The sequence below is a fragment of the Coturnix japonica genome, chromosome 5, assembly GCF_001577835.2.
Source record: "Coturnix japonica isolate 7356 chromosome 5, Coturnix japonica 2.1, whole genome shotgun sequence".
NCBI lineage: Eukaryota > Metazoa > Chordata > Aves > Galliformes > Phasianidae > Coturnix > Coturnix japonica.
Window position 1 is genome coordinate 44,337,543 of NC_029520.1, and position 26,053 is coordinate 44,363,595.

The following is a 26,053-nucleotide window of genomic DNA, read 5'->3' on the forward strand; positions in this document are numbered from 1 at the left end:
ATAAAAGCTGTGTTGTTGGATGAAAAATATTTTCTTTTGGTAAATGACAACCATGAAGGCTTTGATCAAGTAATATGCTTTGGACCACTTGTTTCATTTGATGTGCCTTTTCTTACCCTTTATTGGATCTCTTTTTGTGTTACATGGCAAGAAATCCTTCTGTTTAATAAGAGAGGTGGAGTAGCAGTGTTTTTCTGTTGTAGCCCTGAAGCGCTTTGTGTATATGCAAATGCTAAATAAGCAAACTGGAGCAATTTGTATATGTGTTCTTGTGAATTGTTTGTAAATATTTGTTGAGGCAAACCACCACTGGTGCTTTGGCCAGTGGATGAGTACATTGCTGCTATAAAATGAATTTTTCATTGTGTGTTTTCTTTCTTTTTTTTTTTTTTTTTTTCCCCCCCAAATGAAGAAGTGTTTCATAATCACTAAGTAGCAGGTTATGGGTGTTTTTGTATTATAATATAGAAAGGTGTGATTTTTTTCTTGTAATTCAGGAGACAGATGTGATATCACAGGTAGTATTTGCAGAACGCAAGAGAGATGTTTCGCTTTTCTAGTTTTCAGTATTTTGGTGAATGTAAAGCTGTGGAATATAGAACCAATGTAAAGAAGGTAGGCTTCAGGTTTCTAAACTACGGGCATGTTCTGACTCAATGTTTTGCATGGATGAGGCATAGCAACAAAATTGTGATGGACAGGCAGTATTAAATTGCATGGGTTCTGCTGCCAGTCATAAAGGTTAATGGCTTATTTCTCTCATTTCCTTCCTTCCTACTGTTCAGTGGTAAAGAAAGATCTAGCTTGAAGAAGTATTGGATCTCCCTTTTAATGTATAATGTGAATAGGCTATGGACTATATATAGTTTATCTACGTCTATAATAGATTCTCTGCCCTGCCATATCTTATATCTTTTTCTCATCATTCAGCTTCTCAACTAGCTTTAAAATCTGGAAAGATGAAATCTGAACAGAAAATGAGGTACAAAGTAATACTTAAATAAGTTTTCCCAAATTTTACAGTAATAAAAGATTGAAATAAGTATCTGGACCCCAGGAACTCGTTCCATGCTATCATGTTACATAATCCATTTAATCAACTGATCAGGATTTTTCCTAAAATGAATTTCATTTTAGTCTTTAGTCCTTGTGATCATAACCATAAAAGTAGGGCTAAACATATGCCTTCCCAGTTCATGCTTGCTTCTTTTGCTGCCTGAGCTGTACCTTAGTTTCAAGAGTTTATCTTTGCTTCTGTTCATCTGTAATTCTTATCTACTTACAGATAGCAAGACAGGGGAGGGTTAGAGAAGGCAACCAGAAAAACAGAATTGGATGAAGTGAGACCTAATAAGAAATCTCCAGGCAGTGTAGGTCTTTAAAAATCTTTGGAGTCTTACCTTATCCTTGTTCTAATGTTAGTAGTATTGGATTAAGTCAGCTTTATCTACTGATTCATGAGATTTGGTTCCAGGAATGGTAGAAGTCCAGCTGAGGAAACTGTAAGATCACCATAACACCTAGTAGGGGTTGGAGGTGACTAAGTACATCTGGATTGTTTTGGGGGGAGGTCTGTCCAGGAGATATGTGAGATGAAAAGCACATTTGCTGTTACTACCCTGAAGACTGGTCTCTTCACTTTGAACACTGGATGTTTGGTTTTTACTCTAAGGCAGGTCTGTAATTTCAATAATTTCAATGGTTATGTTAGTAGCTTTTAACGTTTTGGTTGCCAGCACCCTTTACAAGTGCTTTACAAGTGAAATGATGTCATGTTTGCTTACTGCTCCCAACTACAGACTACTTTCATCTCTGCAGTAACAAGACAATTACGTTTTTAAGTGCATCCCCCAGTGAGGATGAGGGAACTAAGCCAAAGAGACTTGAAGTCCAGTGCCAGAGTCTGGCAGGAGATAGACTCTTTTTAGTTGCCTGTGTGCTGTTGGTGTGTCCTTTTCCCCAGGTATCTGTGGTTTTGCTATGCTTTGCAGGTGGGCCCTTGAGACTGGCAGTAAAAAAAAAAAAATAAAAAAATCAGAAATAATTACCCTTAAACAGAAATGAATTCCTCAAACAAGGCTGTGTGCTGCCCTCAGAATCAACCCTCCCTTAGTTTAAGGTGAGGCCCTTCCAAGGAAGAGGCCTGTGCTATAGCAGCAATATATATTCTCATGAGCTGCCCAAAATAATATCAAATACATTTTTACAGAAGTGACCATTGTTAGTGTGAAGTCCTCTGGCTCCACTGGTTGAGTGGTGTCCTCCAGGGCAGGTGCAAAACTCTGGCAGCCTTTGGCTGTACTTTTTCACTTTGTGTGGTCCTGTCAACTGCTGGACTCAGTTACAACACTTTCCTTCCCTTCAGTACTAGTTATTTTCAGGCTGCTCTCTGAAATTCACTGCGGCTTCTTTTCAGCATCGTGCTCAGAGCACTTCCAGGTGTACAGAGCCACATCCAAGTAACCTTCTTTCCTCTAGTAGAATAAATGCAATACAGAGGTGTTCAGATAGAAAACCTTTACTTTGTACATAGGGGAAATGGTGTTCTTGGATTTTGTGAGGTCAGAATGAACAGGAGTGTTCAGGAACCAAATTCGAACTAAAGACTTTTTTCAGGCTATGTTGCAGGTGTGTTGACTGGAGTTATAGTAATATGTGAAAAGAGATTTTTAATATTTTCTCACAAAAACTAATCAATATGTGCTACTGAGATTATTATTCTTTAGGAAGAGACTGGAGCCTCTGACTTCTTGAAATGGTGCTTTTATAAGCAGGAATATATGTGAATAATGTAGGGTAAGAAGAAGCAGTGATGGAAATGCTGATTACGTTATACAGAAAGACCTATTGACTGGACAGTGCATCCGGTTTTGTAAGTTTGATTATTTTCCATTTTGTTCAGCCTGCTTTATAACCTTGGCTTGACATGCTTCTTGCTTGCACATGTGGTCGATGAAATAAAAGCAAAGCGCTCTGAACAATTACTGACTCAAAGAAATGTCACATACTACTGTTAATAAGATTCTGGGGGTACAGATTGGTAGGTTTTGTGTTTTTGTTTTTGTTTTTTTTTTTTTCCTTAATCATTATTTTGTTTTGCACCTTTGGGTACTTAAAAACCATACCATGAACCATGCAATTTGCATGCCTATTGTAAAACATGACAGTCTTCTCTCTGTTATTAGTAATGGCAGTGCCTTAGCCGTGCTAACAGAAGTGATGGAAAAAACTATGTGTTGGAATGAAGAATGTCAAAGCTCAGTTCCAAGCAAAAAAACCCCACAATTTTATACAACTACAAGCCAGACTTCAATTAATTTTTTCCCTAGCTCTAAGCTGTAGCTAATCTATGCACTTGCAGCATACCTAATACAGCAACATTTAGATAGTTTCAGATTTGGTGCTTAGAAGTGTTTAGTATTTATTTAACTAATTGGAGAAAATACAGGCTATCCACTTCCACAAATGAAAGGGCAGAAATTAATCGAGGAGTAACTACGTTTTGAAGAGCTGGATCAACCAAGTTAAAATTGAGTTTTGCACTAAGATTAATTATGTTCTCTGCTTCCTGTTGAGTAATTATATTCAATAAAAATCATTCCATGCAATTCAGTACAAGCTACCATTTCAGTGAGTATTTAATGATATGTAATAGACTGAGATGTATAAAATAAATCAGGGTATACAAGTAACTTCTACAAGCCTGTTCCATTTGCTGACTGAAATGGGGTTTATTTGTTGTAAATGTGAGGCCTAGCTTTTTGGGGGGAAAGGTTTGCAGAAAGAGCAGCACTTTATTGGCAACGGGAAAAGTCTTTCCCTCTGGGAAATGGCTCTCAAATGGAATTTCTTTTTCTCCCAAGTGACCACATCCTGAGGAAATAAATGTTCCAAGGATGGGAGGGTTTTCTAGGAATGGGCTGGGAGAGATGGTGGCATCAAGGAAGAGATGGAGCATGCTGGTGAGCAACAGTAAGGGAAACTGAGTGGCCCATGTTTTTAATAAGAAAATATATTCTGTTATCTTGGATAAATGTTGACCAGTAATCCATCTGGTAGTCCTAAGCGCTTTCTTTCCTTAAATGCAGTTGTCCATTTGCAATTTTTGTTTAGTGAACTGATAATATCAAGAAGAGTTTAGAAATATTTAGAACATCTTTATGAATCTTAATACCAGATAAGACTGGACAAGGAAAACAATCAGTACATGCATTCCCCCTTCTCAACTTGTTTTTTCCCATGGTGCTGGAAAAGTTTTTTCTAACACTTCTCATAACATTCCATCATTTAATTTGTCCTAGATATGAATGTTCTCTTTGGATCAGCAAATTATTTTGCTGAGATCTCCTGCTGTGAGAGGATGTTGCCCAAAGTATCCATCAGACCTTCCTACTCACTCATGCTCTAAACAACTGGGGAGGGAGAAAACTGGCCAGAAGTTGTTTGCTTTCCTCACAAATCTTCTATGGTGCTCCTCACTCAACACCATGGTAACTGAAGTTCTGGAAGTTCTGCAAAAGTATAACCTAACAGTGGTCCATCATGTTCAATATGTCTGATTTTTGTTAAGAAACCCATATTCTGATATTTTCCAGAAAGAACACATTTTTTTTCACAGGTGTTATGATATTTATTTGTTAGGTTCATATACTGGCTCTTAGCTTCATTCTTGTACAAAAGCCTAACACTGGTATGTGCAGTTATGGAATAGTCACCTACCTGATCTAGCACAAATATAGTGAGTATATCTAAGTGTTAAAAGCGCATGTTCTTCTATGCCTGCCACTTAAACTCAATAAAGCAGAAAAGGGAGCTTGCAACAGATATTTCCTGATAGGAGCACTGTTTCTTTTTGGCAAACACTTTTCTTTGAATGAAATATCGTATGTTTTTGCAAATAGCTCTTTGAGCTTGAAGTTTATCAGAAACCATTCAGCTAGATTACATCTTTTGGAGAAAGGACAGGAGTGAGAAGGAAGTAAATATTTATGTTCTTAAATATAATCATGCTTTCTTAAAACAAGTAATCTACATGCATCTCAGTTCATACAGATGTTGCTTTCAAACTCTGACACTGTCAAAGAGTGTTCCACTTTACAAAGTGATGATAGGAATCATAGAAAAAATTAGACTGGGAGGTGGCTGTGGATATCATGAAATCCAACATCTTGTTCAAAGCAGATAGTGACAGATCAGGATGACTAAAGGCTTGTTCAGTAATATTTTGAGTATATACATGGACGGAGGTTTCAGAACCTCCCTAGGCAATCTGCATCACCTTTCTCTTCCCTATGATCTGGTTTCAGGCCATTGTCAAATGTGGTGAAACTAAACCAGACTGAAGTATTTGCAAAGAAAAATGCTCTGTAATGATATATTTGCTTACAAATAAAAAATAAAAAGACCCCACAAAAATGAATGATCCTACGATATAAGTTTTCATTCATGCTGTCCCTAGCAAGGAAAGGGAGGACAGGATGACAGTGAAACACGGGATGTGTTACAGAATGGCAGGCTGCAGGACTCCTTTGCAATTTCTAGTGGAAAGTTTAATAAAACTTCAATCCTTGTTTTTTCTTGAGAGCTAAATGTGCCCACCTAATGACTCACTGAGAAGGCCTAGACTTTTAGAACAACTTATGTGGCATTTAGCTTGTCTTGTTTTTTTTTTTTTTTTTCTTTTCCTTTGTCAGTCTGGATAGTTTCTGCCAGACTTGAAGCTTCTTTCATCCACTGAGGGTTGAATGGCTAATTTTCAGTCATGGGATTCCATGCATATTGTTTCATTTTGTGACAGAAGTACAGCTGCTGGAATACAGACATTGATGAGGGCACCACTGGAAAGGGAACTGAAAAGAAATCCCTACTTACTTTTTGTCTTTTTATTGCCTTGCAGTGAATTCTGCTGATTCATGGTGGAAGGCTGGCTGCTTCCATTTTTTTAGGTTAATGGAAAATTTCTTCATATCTTTCAAAATAAATACATTGGTAAGGAGAAAGTACACAGAACCATTGAATTGCCAAGGTTGCAAACGACCTCAAAGATCATCTAGTCCAACCATCTACCACCATTTCCGCACTAAACTATGTCCCTTAGTACAACATCTAAGTGTTTCTTGAACATTTCAAGGGACAGTGACTCTGACACCTCCCTGGACAACCCATTCCAGTGCTTGACCACTCTTTTGGAGTGGGAATTCTTTTCTGATATCTGAGCTGGTCCCCTGGTGCACTTTCAGGCTGCTCCCTCTTGTCCTAGTTACTAGTCACACGGGAGCTGAGGCTGGCTCCCACCTCACCACGGACTCCTTTCAGATAATTGTAGAGAGTGATAAGGTGACCCCTGAGCATTCTTTTCTCCAAACTGAACAATCCCAGTTCCCTCAGGCACTCCTTGTAAGATCTGTACTTCACACCCAGCAGTAAAACCTTGACTTATGCTGTTACAGTTCTGACATAGCTATGATTACAGGAATGGTCAAGACAACAGCTTTTTCTCTCAGCTGTGTGCTTTTTAGCTAACTCATGTCAGGGCAGCTGCAGCATATACTCATTCTCATTCCAATCTTGTCTCCTTCAATATTTTTTAATTGGATGCATGACACCTTCTTGGCTAAAGCAAAATGCCACAAGCAAGCAAGGTGCTCAATTGTGAGGAAGAGCAGCCTGATCCTTCAACCCCATGTAGCTAGACTGTGGTGTTTTTTCTGTTTGTTTTGATTTTCTATTATTTCTTTTGTAAGTGAAAAAAATAAGTCTTTCTGGCTTAGAATTATTTTTAGGAAGAACTTATTTTAAAAGCATATTTTTGACTCCAGTGGTAACTAGAAATGGAAGCCTGTGTAAGTGTATGCACACATTTATAATGCATCTCAGCCCAATGCTGAGTAGGTGCAGCACTAGGACTGTTTCCTTCGCAGAAACAACAAAAAGCTGTAGGGGAAGGTGGGCATGTAATAAATCTGAAAAGGAAGAAGGACCAGGAGTGCAAGTTTCCTATTGCTGACCTCCAGATCTGGTATGCCTGTGGGCTGCCTGATAACTATGAGCTTGGAATTGTCCTTCATCAGCTCTTTGATCCTGGGCTAGGGGAGCTGCAGTTGCTGAGCTTATTCATGTAAGTGCTGAATGTTTTGTTTTAAATTACACGCTTAAAATGTCCATTTGTTCTCACTTGAATATACTCCATTCAAACTTGCCAAGATTTGTGTTCTAAAATGGGAACTGATGTCCCATTCTTTACAATCACTATATTATCACTCAAATATTCTTGCTACCCAGCTGGAGAGTCTTTTGAACAATCATAGTACCTAAATATGGGAATTCCATATTGAGAATGCAGTATATAACGTAGAAATTAAAGATCAAACAATACTCCTGAGAATGGGAATGAAAGATACAGAGATCAAAAAAAGTCAAAGTAAAACAAAAGGTTTCTTTCTGAATCACAGAAAACAACGTAATACCATATTGATCTAAAAAAAACCAATGTAATAGCTTTTAATGACGTAGCACCAAATAGCAAATATTAACTCATTACACAATGACTGTCCTGCACATCTGAGTTTTCATCTGGTACAGAACTAATCAATAAACTCCAGGGTCCCACCTTCACCTTCTCTGTTTGAGTTATCTAATCGCTGTGTGGAGGTGCCTGACAGTTCTCTCTATGCTTAATTCATGCTGTCCTTTAAATTAGGGAAAGTGATTTGTCATCTCCTTTTTTTTTCAGATGGGTCTGAGTCTCAAAAATGTTATAGGTTAGATACATACAGTCATTCTGACCTTGAATCCCCTCTGTTTGCAGCATCTATTTGCATTTCTGTGCTTTTCAGAAATGAAGTCAATTTCTAAAACTTGCAAATTTCCAAGGGTTTTCTTTGAAATATGCTTCCATCCTGTGTACAAAGTTTCTTTTTCCTAAACAGCCCCCTTGGTTTCTTTAACCTTTGCCTTTCTGATCTGCAAGGAGTTGAGATGTTGCACTCTACAGCATCAACAAACACAAGTTGCTGCGCGTCTCCTACCTGGGTACAGCACACCTCACTGTCATCTACTGGGCAGGAGAAATGCCCTAGATTTCCCCTCATTGCAGGAATCTTTCTCTTCATTACATCCCTCTAAATTTCTCCTTTAGTAGTTGGTACCAAAAGAAAAGGATCTGAAGTTCTTTGATTGATATATTTTTTCTCTTGATTTCTTTGGCTGCCTAGCTTCTGTCATTGATATTTTACTTCTGAATGTAATGGATAAGCTTCCAGGCAATCAATCTTCTCCTTTAACTACAACTTCTTTCAGTGTATTAATGACTGAAAAGTTACATTTTCATTTAATGTGAATTTGTACAGCCCTTAGACAATGAGTGGCTCTAATATTCTGACATTACTGAAGCTATTAGAGGAATAGATCAAAAGAAAATTCCCCTGGTGCTGCCTGTACAGGATGGAAAAGTTTAAGGCACAGGCCCTAATGCTGTGATGCTACAGAACAACAATTGCCGTAATCTGAAAAAAAACATAGAACTTGTACTTGGATTTGTGCTTCTCTATGTCAAACTACCAGAGGGGAACACTGTTGTTGAATCTGGAGTCCTGTTAATTGCCTTTATCTTGTGTCATTTCATATTCTTTGGTGCTTATTAAAAAAATTTAATCTGTAGGAAAACATCAGAATAAATTGATGATACTACCTCTAGAAACTGCAATAACCGTTTTGATCTGAATGTGGTCACATTTGCTCATGCTGCTAGATGTAGCTCTTTTTTAAAACTATTAGTAATGCTTTGCTAGCAGGAATATACATTGATGCTTATTCAGTGCCCAAGAGTTAAAGCATTTAAAGCATTTACCTGTGTAGTAAGTAGCACAGATTTTTATTATTATTATTATTTATTTATTTATTTATTTATTTATTTTGTGGGGTTTATTTGTACTCAGAGCCACGGACTAATCTGGATCCTTCCTTGTAGTAAGTCCATGTTACCATGCTGTTGAGAAGAAATAGTGGTGAGGAGAGTTTCTGTCACAAATCCTTTTTGAAATCTTGTGTCAGGCAGTGAAGAAGTGAGCAGTGCCATGAGAGATTCGATTTGGCTGAAGGATGTTTCACTTTAGAGCTTGACCCTACTTGACCAAATGTAACTACTCGTTTCAGGCACAGGTATTTTGCTCCTGGGGCAAAGATTTTGTTCTCTGCCCTCTCTGTCTTAAGGCAATGAACTTGCATGCAGTCTACTGGCTTTGACAGGAGTCCCTCATAGAAATTACAGGAGTCTCTTAACCATTAACAGTCTTGTCTTAAAGTGCTTAGTAGTGCTTGCTGGAGCCATGGGGTTGAGGAGGGTTTGGTTGACAATTAGAAATTGGGCAAAGAAGGCAAGCTTCACATATCTTTTGCATTACATTTCCAATATAACATGGAACAGCTGTGTCTTACATCTATTTCCACTCCCCCCCACCCCCCCAATTATATGTCTAATGTTTTGCATGCTGGCCCAGTGTTGTTTTTTGTTTTGTATGGATATTTAAGTACTTCATTGATCACCTACATGCCTTGTTATGCAGGTGAGTGATGTTCCTACTTATACTGTACAGATAACACTGTACTGCGGATAGGGCTCCACAGTAATCCCCATTGGTCAGTGCTGAGTCCAGCGTTGTTCAGCATCTACATCAATGACCTTGACGAGAGGATAGTGGCCACCCTCAGCAAGTTTGCTGATGATATGAAGTTGGGAGGATTGGCTGACATGCCTGAAGGTTGTGCTGCCATTCAGCAAGACCTGGACAGGCTGGAGAGCTGAGCAGTAAGAAAGTGGATGAGGTTTAACAAAAGCAAATGTAGAGTCATGCACCTTGGGAGAAATACTTGCATGCACCAGTACAGGTTTGGGGATGACCTGCTGGAGAGGAGCTCTGCAGAGAGGGACCTGGGTGTTCCAGTGGACAACAGGTTGGCCATGAGCCAGCAGTGTGCCCTTGTGGCCAAAAAGGCCAATGGTATTCTGGAGTGCATTAAAAAGAGCGTGTCCAGCAGGTCGAGGGAGGTGATTCTCCCCCTCTACTCTGGTCCTTTCCAACCACTACGATTCTGTGATAGTCACTAGCAGTTTGACCTTCCTGCCTGATTTGTACTTATAAATCTAATAATAAATAATAATGTGTAGAAAAGTCAATAGAGAAATAATACAGCACACTTCTTTTAGTGCTCTAATTCAGCAAAATAGGCCATGAGAAGTATTTCACTAATTTACTGTAGTAAGTGCTCTCAGCAGCTTCTGTGTTTCAGCTGTTTGGTGCTCCAGCATGAAGATAATTAGCTTGGTAATTAGTTATATTGTTATTTAATAGTCCCTAGACAATGTTCTGTTTTTTGAAGGAAAAGGCCTTTCTTTCTATACCTCTGTTCCCTGTTTTGTTTGTTGTTTCTTTTTTTTAAATAATAATAATCTAATATTTTTTTTCCCCTTGCCAATTATTTTTATCTTCCTTGTGTACTATTTTCACTAAAAAGGGTCCCAGTTACCAAAAGACAGCTTCTGCCCCAGCCAACAGTGCAGCTGCTATACCACAGAACTGTCCTTTAAATGCTAGATTTTTTTTCTTTTTGACCCTTTTAGGGAAACAGGCAAAGTGAGAAAATTGGTGAAATAGGCTGGGATTGAAGAGAATGGTCTCTTGAGTTTGGAAATGAATTTTGTTAAACTTCATGAGTGTAGGCGGGAAGTTTTCATCTGTTCCTGAAGTTATGATGATGAGAAACAACAGTTTGAGGGTACAAATTAGGATGAGGAAGGATGAACTACTTCCTGGGAAGACTTGATATTTGGTAGTTAAATAGGATATTAATCTCCTGACAGTTGCTGGGGTGGGAAATGCACTTAGCTGACAGTCTGCAGATCTAAGCCACCATTTGGGGAGGAGGAGGGGCGGTCCTCTTCTTCTGATGGAGGACCAGGAGGATCCCTCCAGAAGGTGAAGGGGAGGCAAATGCTGTGGAAAAGGCGTAAGGCCAGAGAGAGGTGTGGGGGCGAAAAACTGAAAACTTTTATGCTTGTGTAGGTGGTCATGACCTCAATAAAAAGAATCTTCTCCTAGTGTCACCCTCAAGCTCAAAGTCACTCTTAGTCCCATTTAACAGGAACAGACTGTCATCTATTTCTTTTTTTTTCTTTTTTTTTTTTCTTTCTGTCTCCCACTACTGCCTTTGTGGTACTATTCCTCACACAGTTAGCGGGAAATAGCTTGCTTGCATACACTTCTTATAATAGTTTAGCTTCTAGTTTAATACATCCAGATTTCATATTTCCTGGGTAGTGGCCTTGTTACAGTTGTCCCTTCTAAGAACTCCAGTTTTAAGAAGACAGGCTTTTCTCAGCAGGATTGTGACTGTAACAAAGATGGACTTTTTTTTTCCCTTAATTTACTTTGTGACTCAAACTCCACAAAGAATCATTCCTACTTCTCACCAGCTGGTGGTCCATATGTCACTGTATCTTTACTCTTGTAAATACAAGTTTGAAGTCATGATTGCAGATCAGATTTTTGGTGGTTAATACGAAAGTACGTCAAATGTCAAATGATGCAGAAAGAGTAAAGAAAGACTTGGAAGGCAAAGGGAAAAGCAGCAGTCTGCACTTATAAAACTTTAATTCCAAGGTGCTCCCAGAGGTTTGCAGACATCAGTGGATTTCTGCAAGTCTGGGATCAGTGCGGGACCTGACCCTGTAGGTCTGGGATCCACAGCATCTTGAGATAAGTGTCTATAGCTTCCAGCACTTTAGTGTTGTCTACCAACGTGTTTAAGCTCTAAATTAGGAATAAAAAAAATGCAGTTTGGCATGTTGCCTGTGAAGGATTGCCAGTTTCCTGCTGAAACTCTTCATTACTCTAGAAAGGATGCTAAGTGTTCCCCTGGGGAGATGAAAGTTTTGTGATTTATGTGGAGTTTTATTTCAAAATAAATAAAAATATTTGTAACATTGACAGTGCTCCAGAGAGAATCCTAATGTCTGTGGCTGTTACACGTGTCTGCAGAACAAGAATGTCAGATCCTTCAACACTTTACATCTTATTCCATGTTTTCAACACAATAGTGGCAGTGCCACCACTGCCAGAATATCAGCAGATGAACAACTCTGACCTGTTATATTTCCTTTTTCCATTACATAATTGCCCTTAATTTTCAGCAAGCAGGGCACGACTCTGCAAGCCAATGCCCCAATTTCTAACGCTGAAAAAATAGTCAGGATAAGAATAGAAAATGCAGCTAATAGCTTTGTGTGAAAGAACTGCCGCTTGTAAAGGGATAATGGCTTTTGTTGATTTATTTATTTTCCTGATTCTGTTCTTAATGTTTTGTGGTAGTTGTAGTTAACTAGTCTACAGTTTAGTGGCTCATAATAAAAATGCAAGGAAACAACTTCTGGTTGGATTTGGAAGACATTAAATAGTTTCAGAAATCTGCAGAGTGAGTCCTTGCTGCAGGTGTGTGCCAATCGTTGTTCCAATTCATGCAGACTTCTATCAGGCAGCATCCTAGAGATGAATGACAGGAGTATCATGTGAGCTCTTTGTTCTTTGTGTGAATGTGAAAAAATGTACAGATAACACAGCTTTTTGATGAGAGAATATGTTCCTTTCACGAGTTTCTTTCAATAACCTCTCTGCAGAACTAGTTTTCAGCTACTGTGTGGTCTGTGCAAACCAATAACATAATGTAACTAATCTGTGCATAATGAGGTAGATAACACTCAAAAAGGAGTTGCAGTTCTGGGAAAAACTGGAGTCCTCCAAGGATGCAGTAATGGATTCATCCAGTTACTTAGAATTCAACAAGCAACCATCTCCTCCGTGTCTATTTATATAAAAAGATGCTTTCCCAAACTTGTGTATATAGAGATGATGAATAAGGAGATGGGATACTCTACAAATCCAGGCAGGCAATTTAAACAGAACTGTCAACTCTGTATGCCATGATAATTAGTAGTTCAGTGCTGTAGAAACCTTAAAATGAAAATCCTGGTAAACTTCGTATTTACTGTGCAATAGAAATTGGAGAGCTCTTCAGGGGATGGAGATGAGAATGCAAAGCAACTACAAGGTGTCAGGAGAGCAGGCGAATCTGCATGGTATTACAAGTAAAGCATTAATTAGAATTTTACTGTTGGAACTATAACTGGAATCTTCCATATTCCTTTAATCCAAGTAACATGCAGCAGTTGTTACTTGTTTGCTACATGTTCCTAGATTATAATGAGTGCTGTTCTGAAAGTAATGTCTCTTATTTTAAGATGCCTCACAATGCCAGAGGTGGGTGTTGGCAGTAGAGGTTAAACCTTCCTGCCAATATCCTATTACATTTTTTCATTGTGCAACAGATAGCAGCAGAGGGGCAGTCTGACAAAATGATGCCTGACATAGAAGAGAGTATGAAGAAGAATTTTGTCACTGAATTCTTCCATTTGGAAAAATTACACCCACTGACGTTCTTTAGTGTTTGCTGAATATTTATGGATACCAAATAGTGGATACAGCATAGTGAGGTGGTGAATGGTGTGTTTCAACAACGATGACACTGACATGTAAAACAAGCCTTGTTCTGATTGACCACAAGATTGTTACTTGCAGGATTTTGTACATTGCTGGTGAAGATGTAATGCTAATGGTACTAATTGCATTAAACAAACATGTGTTTGTAGCTGCAAATCTGCTCTGTCAAGAAGTTTTATTGTGCTATTTATTGTAGTTTGCATAGAAATAAATAGGTACTACTTTGAGTGAACAATGTGAGTTGGACCATGAGAAGGCTTTCACTCAGTAAGAAAATGTCTTCAGACTAGAATAGATGTCTTCAAAGCAAAACATATCAGAAAAAAAGCATCTGTGCTAGTACTGTTTCTCTCAATTGTTTCCATGGGTACCACGGAATTAACAGGACATCTGAAAGTTTTTTGGTTTTTTGTTTTTATTTTCCTCTTTAATCTAGAAGATATTCTGTCCTGGTTTGTAAAGGAAAACTTCTATGGGCGCTTAGCATGTGAAACTAATCAGTTCTTGTAACTGGATCTACTGAAGCTGTGTCAAATCATAAAGTGTAACACAACTAATGGAAAGCAAGTTCAAGACTAGTACTGCTGTAAAAATCTGCATCAGCAATTTTGTCAAGGTGGAAAAAAAAGTGTCAGCTGTTATCTAGAAAACTTGGATCATATGCAATAGTTAAGACAGTTTTCTTTCTTGAAGTGACATCTGTTAGCAGACTACCTGCTTAGTGCTATAATTGCATAGACTTCTAATTTCCCAGAAAAAAAAGACTTCTCACAAGTTTTAGGTTCTGGTTTTCTCTTGCAGGCTGTGGAAGGAATAGGAAAGGTGGGATCACTTTGTTACCGAACTGTATAGGTCAGCTAAATTTGGCCCAAAGAAACTCATACCATTCTTTTCTATCTATGACTCATTTCCTTCCTTTCCTATCCATATGTTCTGTTACCAGAGCTACCTCTTCAGTTATACAAAGGGCTAATTTACTTTTCTCTTGAAAAAAACAAGACTGTTGATTTTGGTCATTCCTTCACATGGAACTGGGGAGGACTGTGTGTCTTCTAAAATAGCTAGAAACTTCCTGCAGTTGGTTCCTTCAGTAGTGAAAGCTCAATGGTGCACAGTTGAGATGAGAAAGAAACTGACTGCATCTTGTAAGTCAATAAAACAGGATCTGATTATTTATTTATTTATTCCCTCTTGACAGGGATAATTATATTCTTTTTTGTGTTAAGTTATACTTAACTACCTTAAATATACTTACTTAAATACCATTGCTGCTCTGGCTTTCTCCACTCGTGTCACTTTAGACTAGTTTTCAGGATGTCTCTTATCCACTCGGAGTATCTGACTCTTACTTGATCTTTCAATCTTTAATTGTCTGTCTTGTACCAACAGGAAGCTGAGAGTCAAAACTAAGTATACAGTTTATTCTGAATTCAAATATAACTGTTCTGTTGCTACAGATTGCATGACTGCAGTCTAAAAGCTATGTTTCTTTACAGAAAACAGCACTTTCAGCACCATAAAGATCAGGACTCTGTCTGTGAATATACTTTGTTACTAGCTCCCTGTTGAGGAGCTAAGAATAGTGGTCCAGGCTGCAGAACATATATTTCAGCACTCGTGGATCTGTCTTAAAACTTGGAATGTATTTGGTACAATTGACCCGCGCTGTTTCCGATTAACTTCTTGGAAACACTATTTCCTCGTTGCAGGATAGAGATAGAATTCATACCAAGAGGAAAGGACAGGTGACATAGCAAATACAAATTTAGTTAAATATATGAGCGTAAAGACATTTGTCATGCATTTGCTGCTACATAAATGTCATTTCAAGCACCTGCATCTGTGGGACTTGGCAGTAAGACCAATTGTACAGCCATGTAGACAGTTTCTTTTTCTATTTGTAGACTAGTCTCTACAGGCAGACCATTGAAATTCATGTCACTTTGTGCAGTACCCTGGCTAAGCCAAAGTCTTGGAGTAAATGGCACCACAAAGATTTAGCACTTCTTTTAAAGAAATGCACAGAAAGAGAGCCTGCTGTTTGCTTATCTCTTCAAATTGCCTACTGTAAGAATGAGCTGTAGGGAGATGGCTGAGAAAAAAATTAAGTTGCCATTCACTGCTGGAAATTTTGATATAGCACTTAGAAGACCTTAATAATAGAGCAGCTCCTTAAACTGATCTCCCTGTCTAAATGGCAGTTACAGCTAACAGAACACGTAACACAAGAGCATCTCTTTGACTTGATTTGGACAAACGCTTCAGAATCAAGGTCTTTTGCCTTGATATAGATGGGACACAGTCTTGCTGAAGAGGGTGACTCTTTGGAGACATGAAAGCCTCTTGTGAATGAGTGGGTGTTTGTAGCACAATGAACAGTTCAATTAAGGGCTCTATGACTTCTAGAAAAAGTCTGAAACTCCTTTTTTCTTCTTGGGGATAGTCCTCATTCTTCCTCTTTCTTTTAAAGATATGTGAAATTGACACAAAGAATTCAAAACTTGCATTTTTCTCCACTTAGCCTAAATGTAATTTGTATATGATATCCTGGTACATCTCACAACTAAATCAGCTGCTGCAGTGTTCCCCTGTTCCTCTGTACTACTCTGTAATGAATTTTGTATTCCTAGATGCAAGTCTGCTGTGTGAGTTGTGTGTGTATTGTCTTGTAAGTTAGAGTTTTGCAGATATGGTGTTGGTTGGGTAAGTTCAGGAAGTAAGCTGTGCTCCTCAGAGCTTTGTGAATGCATGTAGGATGAAAGTTATGCTCTGAGAGACAATATACACATATATATTTTTTCTGACTCTGTATATAAATATTAATGAACTAATGAGCAGAGGCTGTGCACTTTTCAGTGAGGTAGATTTTCTTCCTAGAAGAGCTGAAGGTTCTCATAAATAGTAGGATGGTCACACATGAAAGAACCTAGCAAGGACCTACAGCCACTAATGATCCATCTACCCCACTTGAGAGCTCTATAAACAGTACAACCCTCTTATTCGTTAATTCCTAAAAGTACAACTACTGCTAAGTGTCCGTGTTTAAGCACATTGTAATTCTAGCTAAGGTCAGTACCAAGACAATTCAGACCCCTAGGTTTTCACTTTAAAGTGATAAGCTCAGTGTTTTTCATATACTTCAGATAACATTCTTTAAAAATCAAAATTGAATTATATCTGCTTATAGAGTTTTTATCTGAATGTATCTGCAAATCACATGTGCATAAATGAGGAATTGATTGGTAAATTAAATTGCCTGAACCATGTCAGCAGCAACAGCAGTTGCAAAAGCCTGTAGAGACGTCTCCCTCCTTGCAACAGCAAGCATTCAAATTGTACTTGATTTCAGCACACTCAGGTGTGGTTCACAAACTATGCTTCTCTTGAACACTTTTTGGTTTTCAGCTTGGAAGTCTTTATACTCTTCATTTTGTAAGATTGTTTTGTTACTGCTGCAGTCATTGTCTCTTCTAGCTCTGTAAGATCCTGCTCTCACTATTTAGCACACTTCTCTAGTAGCTTTTGTCCGAGTGCTTACATAAACTGAAGTCTAGTTGCTATTAGCAATAAAGAGAATGTGGAGAGCATCCAATTTTTCCACCTTTGATTTTTCTGACAATCAAGGATTATTGCATTTTTGAGAAAATGTGCTCTGGAAGCTCTAATCCCTGTGTCACAAAATTTGAACTAATCATGAACACTATAATAAATAGACTTTTTCATAAATATTGTCAAATTATCCTATCTTTTTTTTTATTTTCCTGAATACTCATAGTGTTGCTCAGTGCTGCACTTTGTCTTACAAGAAAGGGGTAGGCAGAGCATTATTTGTAAGCCTGGTATCACCTAGGTCCAGCCTCTCCCCCATGACTCACTGCAGCTCCCAGTTTGATGGCATGGCTCATCTCCTCCTACCTACTTCCTCAGTCTCTTCTGATGTTTGCTCTGCTCCCACTTGTCCCTGCAGGCCACTTTCCTCTGCTGTACCTGGTTTCCTTCGGTTTGATTCTATCCTGCTCTCTTTTCCTGTCATGTTTCTTGTTTGCTGGACACTTCCACTCTACTGATTATTTACCTAGAGCTAATAGATGTCACGCAATGCTTGTTACAGCATGTAACTGGAGCTTGTTCCTTCCACACAAAAACTCCTGCCTTTCTGATCCTTTTTCTAAGGAGCAGATAAAGGTTTAGGGCATGGGGCTGTAAGGTGACAGAAACTCCACTGAGTTAAAGCTGTACTGGTTTGACTGACTAGCACATATAACAGCAGTTGTGAAAGTGGATTAGACTCGTATATAAACTGCACAAGCATATTGTGCCCATGACAGTGTTAATAAAGCTCCTAGAACTGGTGGCTCTGCACTCCAGCTGATCCCAGCTCCAATGTTACGGTTTCTTGAGTATCCATTGCTCCTACTGCTGTGGTTGGCAGTCACCAAACTTAAAGCTCATTGTAGTCTCTGAGGGAGAGAGATGTGCAGTTCAGCTGTGCCGCAGTTATTGTCTTGGATGGCAGGGTGAGCAAAGCAGATAGGCTGCAAACAACCCTGCAGGGCTGTTACTGCTTTTGAGACTGCCTGGGAGACGGAAATAGCTTGCTGAGCAGAGGAAAATGAAAAACAACTTCACCTGTTTGACTGCAAGTAGTCAGTTCTCTTCCTGTGTTTTTCCTTCTGTGTTTTGGAATGGATCCAACATTCGCTTAGTTATATGACTATTCTACCACAACCTCTAATGACCCCAAACTTGCAGCCTTTTAATGCCAGCATTTCCCTATGCTCTATTTCTTCTGAGCTTTCCATGTGCCATCTCTTTGCCTGCATCCTCAGCTGGGGTTCCAAGCCCCAGCATGGGCCAGAGCCCACAGACATTGATGAGCAGATGCTGGAGCTGCTGTTTGCACAGTTTTACTGTTGTCTTGCAGGATCATGACTCCGTGCAGGCAGCAGCTCTCAGCAGAGCAGCTCTGGATGCAAAGGCAAGATCCAGTATATACCGAAGTGTATTAGTTTCTTGAAATAATTTCCCTTCCTTGTGTTTAAGTAACTGTGGTAAAATTAACAGAGATACAGGCTGAGAAAAGGGAGGACAAGGTGGGAATTGCAGGAAATTGCAATGTGTTCATTAGCATATGAAGAGGGCTTTATTTATACCAAGTGGCAGCATGATCTAGTGGGCATTAAAGGAGGTATTCACTTAGTCACTCAGCTACCCCAGAAACTTTTCCCCATGGCTGCACGTGCCTTTGATGTTCCTTTTAAAGAGTGATTTTTCTTTTTTCTTTTATTTTTTTTCTTTCTTACTGCAAATGAACTCAAACATGCCTGAGAAAAGTCTTAAGTCTGAAAATTCAAGAGACTTGAATTGAGCTCCTGACTTACTACCAACTGTGTGTGTGAAACAGATCACTCTCACATGCTCTAATATAAGGGCTGAAACGAAATAAAATGTTACCTCACTGGTCCCTTGTGAGATTTGGATCACTTTGATCAGAGATCCGTGGATAATGAGTGAAGTGCCACTAATGGTGCTGGTGAAGTAGTCCTCAGCTGGAAGATAATGCAGCTACATTATGGTCTAGGAAGCAGAAAGTCCATATTCTTGTAGGTACACTAACTACAGGAGTCTAACAGTTCGTGGTGGTGATGTGTACTGTCCTATGTACTTTCAGCTGGACAGTTCAGAATATTGTGAATCTTGAAAAATTAGACTTCGGGTTACTGATTTATAGAGTTTCCTATTTGTCATTTATGTTTTAGGAACATTGTTCAATAAAAGCATTTTCTTTTTATGAAAATATCTAAAACCTTAACTGGTATATCCTATGGATTGCAAGAAACACTGTGAATCTGATCAAAAATTGTGTATGGAAAATGTCAGGAAGTCTCTTACATCAAACTGCACAACCTTTCACTTGAAAGATTGAATGTACTTCCAGCAGGATTAAATGGAAGCAATGTAAGATTACTGAGTGAGTTTGTACTGGAACTGTGGTGGAACTGGCAGGCATCTTACTTTTGTATGTCTATCCATACCAGGGATTAAATTTGACTCAAAGGAGTAGTTTCCTGAGCATTTATATTTTAGTGAGCCAGCCACCATACACGGCTGAAATACAGTACATATCTTCAAGGGGTTTGTGATTAGCAGTTAGCCTTACTTCCTGCATAATATATTGGTAAGTTGAAGTGTGGTAAACATTATGTAATGCTAAGAACCGTTCTGTGTGAAGACTTTGTTGTAATTACTCATCTTTCTGGTCTAGGTTTCAATACAAAAATGCATGTTTCTGATGTCATTCTCATATTGGGCTAGATATTGATAACCGCCCACTTCTGCTTCCTACTGTTCCTTCCACCTGTCATGCTGTTGTATTCAGCCACCTGGCTGAAAAAGAAAGGATGTGACGTTGCATGCTGCAGTGATCCCTTGGCCTACAAGGTGGATTACCACTGTTTAGTGTGAAATGAATTTCATTCTTCCAACCAGATTTCGTGTGGAGGAATGTAATGCTGAAGTGTGTGTCTTAACTTGCAGCACCACTGTTGTGTTGCCCAGGCTCAGCAAATTCACTCTTGGTGATCATTAGATCAGTTTTGCAGCCTTCTGTGTCTGTCTCTGACTCTCATGGGACTGGCCACCCCCAGTCCTTGGACTGTCCCGGATGCACTGGGCAGGAAAAGGAGCATGGCTCACCTGATAATGCAGATCTACCTTTATAACATATCTGAGCCTACAGGCTCTCAAGGGCTGCAAGCATGGAGCAGCTCCTTTTAGAAGTTCTGCACCTATTCTTTATGTTTAAAAGGCTTCCTTTTCTCAAAGTGTGCTGTGGACTGCAAACCTAGATTTTTCTAACCCTGTGAATTTTTACCCTACATGATTCCTGCAGATACAGTTTTGAGTGTTTGTTTTGTTTTTTATCTATTTGTTGCCTCCAAGCTCCTATTCCAGACCCCTTTCCTTCTCCCTCCTTCCACATGTACCTTCTGCATACCTTGTTCGTGTCTGGCTGCTGCAGGATGGCACAACTTCAGCTGACTGCAAAGAGTAGGGAAGGAACTAGGCCTAGTAGGGCATCTTCAAGTACTTTGTGTCAAGTGTTCTTCCTGCACTGTTATACTTGTTTCTGCATCTTACCTATAACAAACAAACAGAAACAAAAGCCACCACCTCTTTCCTCCTGTTCTGTCCTCTTCCTTATTATAATTCTTTTCCTTCCCTGATTTCAGGCTCTCTTTCCTCGTGGCTTCTCTGAGGCCACTGTGATAAAAGGATGAGCTGGTCTGCCTTAATCTGGGTGTCAGGCTTGGAGGAGAAGCTTAGGAAAAAATTAATTCTCCTAGATCTGTGAGTTAAGCAGGCATTTAAAATAATGGCTCCAGATTTTGTTTCCATTGCCCTGTTAGTTTGCATCCAGGACAATAACTGTAGACAGGAGCCCAGCAAAGTTTGGACTGGAACAGCGCAACTTCTGCAGACACAGACTCACAGAAAAACCTGATCCATAAAGATCAGTGACTCTTACTCATGGTTCCACACAGGACCACCCAGAAATCAGACCAGGTGTACAAGAGCAGGTCATGATGTAGCTTCCCCATCTCATCTTGTTGGTACAGGGCAGCAGCTTGGATGATAAGGAGCAACCTCAGTTGGAAGCAATTTTTTACACGCAAGAAGTCCAAACAGAAAACTTCATTAACAAGCTGCTGACACGGCCTGACCCTTCTCTTGTTTGAGTTTAGCTATTAAATCCCACCTCCTTCAGTGGAGGGGTTAGAGGTTTCCATCTGTACAAGTGCTCAGGAAGTACTGAGGAAAGGATTGCTGCATGTCTGACGGCTATAAAACTAGGGTGCTAGGAAGATGGAGTTTTATGACTATTTCTCATAGAAAACTCTCTCCTTTTCATTACATTCTTGAGCTTATTCTCCTGGGCTCTGCTGCATGTTTTTTGCAAATGTGACAAGAGCAGAAACCAAAGCATGCTCAGAGAAGTATTAGTGTGTGTTTATGCACACATGCTTATCAAGGGAACATGTATATATGAGTTTGCTGGCATCTGCTAGCAGGATAATTCATGACATGAATGAGCGTCCGAGATGCTGTTTAGAATTTTTAGTAAATGCAGAACCACATACTGAGGTGTTTTCTCAGTACTTACTCAGGAAAAAAAAAAAAAGCAACTCATAACTGTAAAAATATAGTTCCAATTTACATGCAAAACCACAATATGTTGCACAGGATTTTTTCTTTCAGTTCAGAAGTTACTCTTTCAGTGACAAGAAAAAGTACGAAAATGTACAGCTGAAGTACGTATTGACATTAGAGACTTTCAGTTGTGCATCTTCAAGTCCACTGTGAGAGATAACCTTCTTGTTCTTCACCAAAGAGAAACTGAATTTTATTTCCAGCCCAGAATTCATTAACAATCTTTTTTTTTTTTTTTTTTTTTTTAAATGATAGCCACTTTTAATTTTAGTTATTTCCAGAATTATAAAACTTTTCTGTGTTTCCAAAAAATCAGGGCAATCATTCGGAACTCAAGGGATCTAAAAAGTTGTGCTTGGACCATAGTTGCCACTAGCCAAACTGAGTCACCAAGCTTGGGGAAGGAATTTAGACTTGTCCAATAAAACCAAATGAGACCAGGGCTGGTGTTTTGGGTTATCGAAACGAGCTTCATAACATATTTGAGCATACAATAAAAAGCTCAACTTTTCATTTTATTTTGATAGTAGTATAATTTTGATAATACTTGATGATTTAATCAATAGACAGAACTTGATTTGAAATCATTTTTAAAGGGGCTAGAATGCTTTCTTTTTTTTTTTTTTTCTTTCTTTATAGCATACACAAAAGCAATATCCCCCAAAGCAGACTTGCTTTTGGACATGGGATGGAAAACTTGTATTTATAAAAGCCATCTCTTTTTGCTTTAAGCAGTGAGATGTGCTGAGAAACTGGTACAGTATGACAACATTTTAAACACAGAGGAGATGAGATTTGTCTGTCTGGTGTACAATATAAAACAAAAATCGAACACCAATCTTACAACATTATACTGAAACAAACCACAGTAATTAGATGCTTTGAAGTCAAGCCTATATTTTCTTCAGCTTTTTCATGAATTATTGATCCACTTTCCTCATTAAATGGAATGGTAAGCTCTTGCAGTAAATGGACAAGTGACTACAACATTTATATAATCGTATATCCTCTGCATCTGGCAATAAAACATGTTTGTGTATAAAACACCCCTTCTGAATTGACATGTCTGCAAAACAGATTTACTACTATAACCATATTCCTTTTCTTTTGTCTCTAAAACACAGCTTCCCTTACATAGACATGCAATCCAGTATTTTATTCTGGTCATATTAAGCAACATATTTTCAAAGAGCCTGTATTGTCTTTTGTTCAGCAGAACATTTCTTGTCTATAATGAGATGTAAATAAACTGTCTCACTTACCTTATTTTCTCCATCTCTGCCGCAGAGGCCTACAAGAAATCAAATAATAGGAGCAAGTGAATGAAAGGAAACATTCACTCTGCAGATTTATGCATAGTTAAGCTTTCCAAACGGTTTTCGACAAGTGTCTACAAAGCGACGGTAAGCAAACCCCACATCTGCATTAGCCGAAAATAACACTGAGAGATTAACTCAGGAATAATGCAGCACGCTGCAGGAGCACTGTGTATACCCACGAGCCATGGGCAACAGAATGACTCAGTTGTAGCACTGAGGCAGAAAATGGTGAGAGAGGAAAAAAAAAAAAAAAAAAAAAAAGCGGCAGCAAGTAACAGGTTACTGTGCCTCCTGGATTTCAGATGAAAAGTTGAAATGCAGTGCTACCCTCTGCGCAGTGGGCATGGCAGCAGTGCTCGGCTGGCTGGGAAATTAAAGTGACTTCATCACATGTGAATTTGGATTTGGAGTTCAATTCGCTGTGTTTCACGGAGCCTGACAGATGGAGTGGACGCAGGCTGGCATCCTTCGTGGGAGTTTCAAATAGTCAAATTACTTTCCTCAAGTAATACGCTATCTTGACAATTAGCATCTCAATGCATGCAGGCTTTTTGTTAACCCCTTCACTGCTACTCATTTGCAACTCCAGTACCTGCCCAGTTCCCTCTGCTTGCTGTGTAAGCTGGGTTCCCATTAACCCTTTGGCAGCTTCCCGGCACTTCTATAGCCTTGACTCTTTACATCCTGGTGGAGCAGAAGGTGGTAATTTCATTAATTTGCCTTGTTTCTTTTCACCGTAGAGATGCTGTGAATCCTACTTATCTGTAGCACAGAGACTCATTAATCTCTGCCAGTACTTATGTAAAAAGCAGACTCCTATTAACCCCTTAGATCTTTTTTTCCCATCATTATCTTCTGCAGGTCCTTAATAGCTGCTTCCATTTCATCTAATCATCCCACTGGCACAGAATCTCATCAATTCTCCTGGTCCTGTTTTATTGAATCTAGGGGATGAACAGTTGGAGCAACCCTGCAAGCTTTAGAGCCAGATAAATCCCAGCATCTCAGAAACTTATTTATACTAAAGGCATTGCCCATTAATCATGAACACTTTAAACCCTGTTGATTAATGACTGACGATCATATTTGAGTATGAAATAAATTAAAGATTAAAAATAGGGAAACTCTAATCATTTATCCAGCAGGAAATTTGTCAAACTGCCTAATAAAACATACCAAATGACAAACTGTTGGTTCCTCATAACGTCATGTCACTCTTTCCACCCCCCCCCCCCCCCCCTTCTCATTTATTTTTGACTTGTCTGTTAGTTAAGTTGTCAGTCAGGTCAGTGTTTGCATGATAATTTCTGATGATATGTATTAAAGATGGTAGGCATTCACTGGAATTTGGTATTCAAGAAGCCAGTTTCAGGAAAACCCCTCCTTGGTTTCCCAGGAGAGGATGTGATCCATGTTATGTTCTTACTGCTTGCCTACGGGGAGCATAGGGCTGCCTATTTTAAATTCTGGATTTTAAGATTAAAAATCTAATGTGGGGACCTCTAATTACTTTCTCTAACTTCTGTATGTCCACTGAATTCGTAAGTATTCTAGAGTGTGTAGGAAACGGTTTAAATGTTATTGACTGGAAATGGAACCTTGTGGGGTTTTCCTGGGCATAGGAAACCACTGGCAGCCCAATGGGGCTTACCACTTTGGTTATCCTCAAGTATATTAAAAAAAAATTGCCATGACCATTGTGTTCCTGTCATTCAGAAGCTAGGAGTATCTTTCACTGAAGCTACTTGCTGTTGCTTTGTCTGGAACTGCAGGAGCCACCAGTGAGGATTGGGTACTTATAAGTGCTTTTGTTATGGCAGCAAGATAAGGGGAAGTTGTCTTAGTCTCGATTTTGCCTAATGCTTTAAACATTGCTATACTGGTAGTGTTAGGGTGAAGGTTGTTGCAAATAATTTAAGTGCAGGATGGAGAAGAGAGTCTGTAGGCTGTTTTTTTGTTTTTTTTTTTTCTGCTATACTGTTGATCTCATCTATGAATGCAGGTGAGTCATTGGCTGCCAATCCCAACAGGAAATTAGTAGGAGAAAAAAAGCACAGGAAAAGCTTACACCAAAACAAACTAGAAAACTACATCAAGTTGCAGTTTCATCAGTCTTATTATTATTATCATTATTACTGTTATTACTATTACATCTCTTCTATTTTCTTTCCTTACCATAAAATTTGCTTGCTTTGTGTATGAGGAGGCCAATTATCCTTTGGACCTCTGGGAATGCTGTTCTCTGCCTTTCTTTGACTGTGTGGGTAGATTGTAGATCCATGTCTTTTTGACTGATGAGAGGAGCAGTGGCTTCAGCTCAGCCCCCCTCAAGGAGGGACTCCCTGACCTAGGTCAGAGCCTTTCTAGGCCATAGCACTGCGGTGCTGTCTCTCTTCTTTTAATGGGGTCCTACTATCAGTAAATAAAAGTGGGTGAGAGCTCAGGTATTTTTAAGGTGGATGACCTAGCTTACATGCTAAAGAGTCAAACAAACATGTAGAAATGTTTGCTGATGAAAATAAAGAGCATCTATGTGGTATTCATATGAAGCAGTTTGCCTCAGATAACTTTTCCTTTGGAAGATCTTTTTTACCCTTTTCTTCTTTCTGACTTCTTTTCTTTTTCATCTTGTTTCCCAGCCATTACTATATTCTGTGGAATCTTAGAATCTGTATCATCTTTAGACAGTTCCCTATGAAGGCTCCCATCTGGAATGTCCAAACAAATTGATTTTAAAATATCTTCTAAATGGCTCTGAATTGTTGTATGTATGGTTCTGAATCCAGTTGTAGGCCATCCTATGGGATTTATTTCAATTACAAAGAAATGCTGTAGTTCATTTTGGTATGAGGATGTCCTTTATATGTTATGTATGAATTGCTGCTTGCTTGTGGGTTGATCTATTGTAAGTGCTTCATGATGTCTGAACTGATCTCTGTGATTGCAGCCTTGAGTGATTTTTTTTTAATAACA

General features: G+C 39.0%; 1 protein-coding gene across 5 annotated transcripts in view; it reads right to left on the reverse strand.

The window, feature by feature from the left end:
* Positions 1 to 26,053, reverse strand: part of BEGAIN (brain enriched guanylate kinase associated) — a 140,085-nt gene that overhangs the window by 75,340 nt on the left and 38,692 nt on the right. For 3 of the 5 annotated variants that reach the window (XM_015865691.2, XM_015865689.2, XM_015865687.2), the window contains exon 3: positions 23,024 to 23,052. In XM_015865691.2, coding sequence (XP_015721177.1) covers positions 23,024 to 23,052 — 29 coding nt within the window. Of the gene's footprint in view, positions 1 to 23,023; positions 23,053 to 23,407; positions 23,565 to 26,053 lie in introns of those variants that run through there. The other 2 variants (XM_015865692.2, XM_015865688.2) reach the window with 1 other exon arrangement.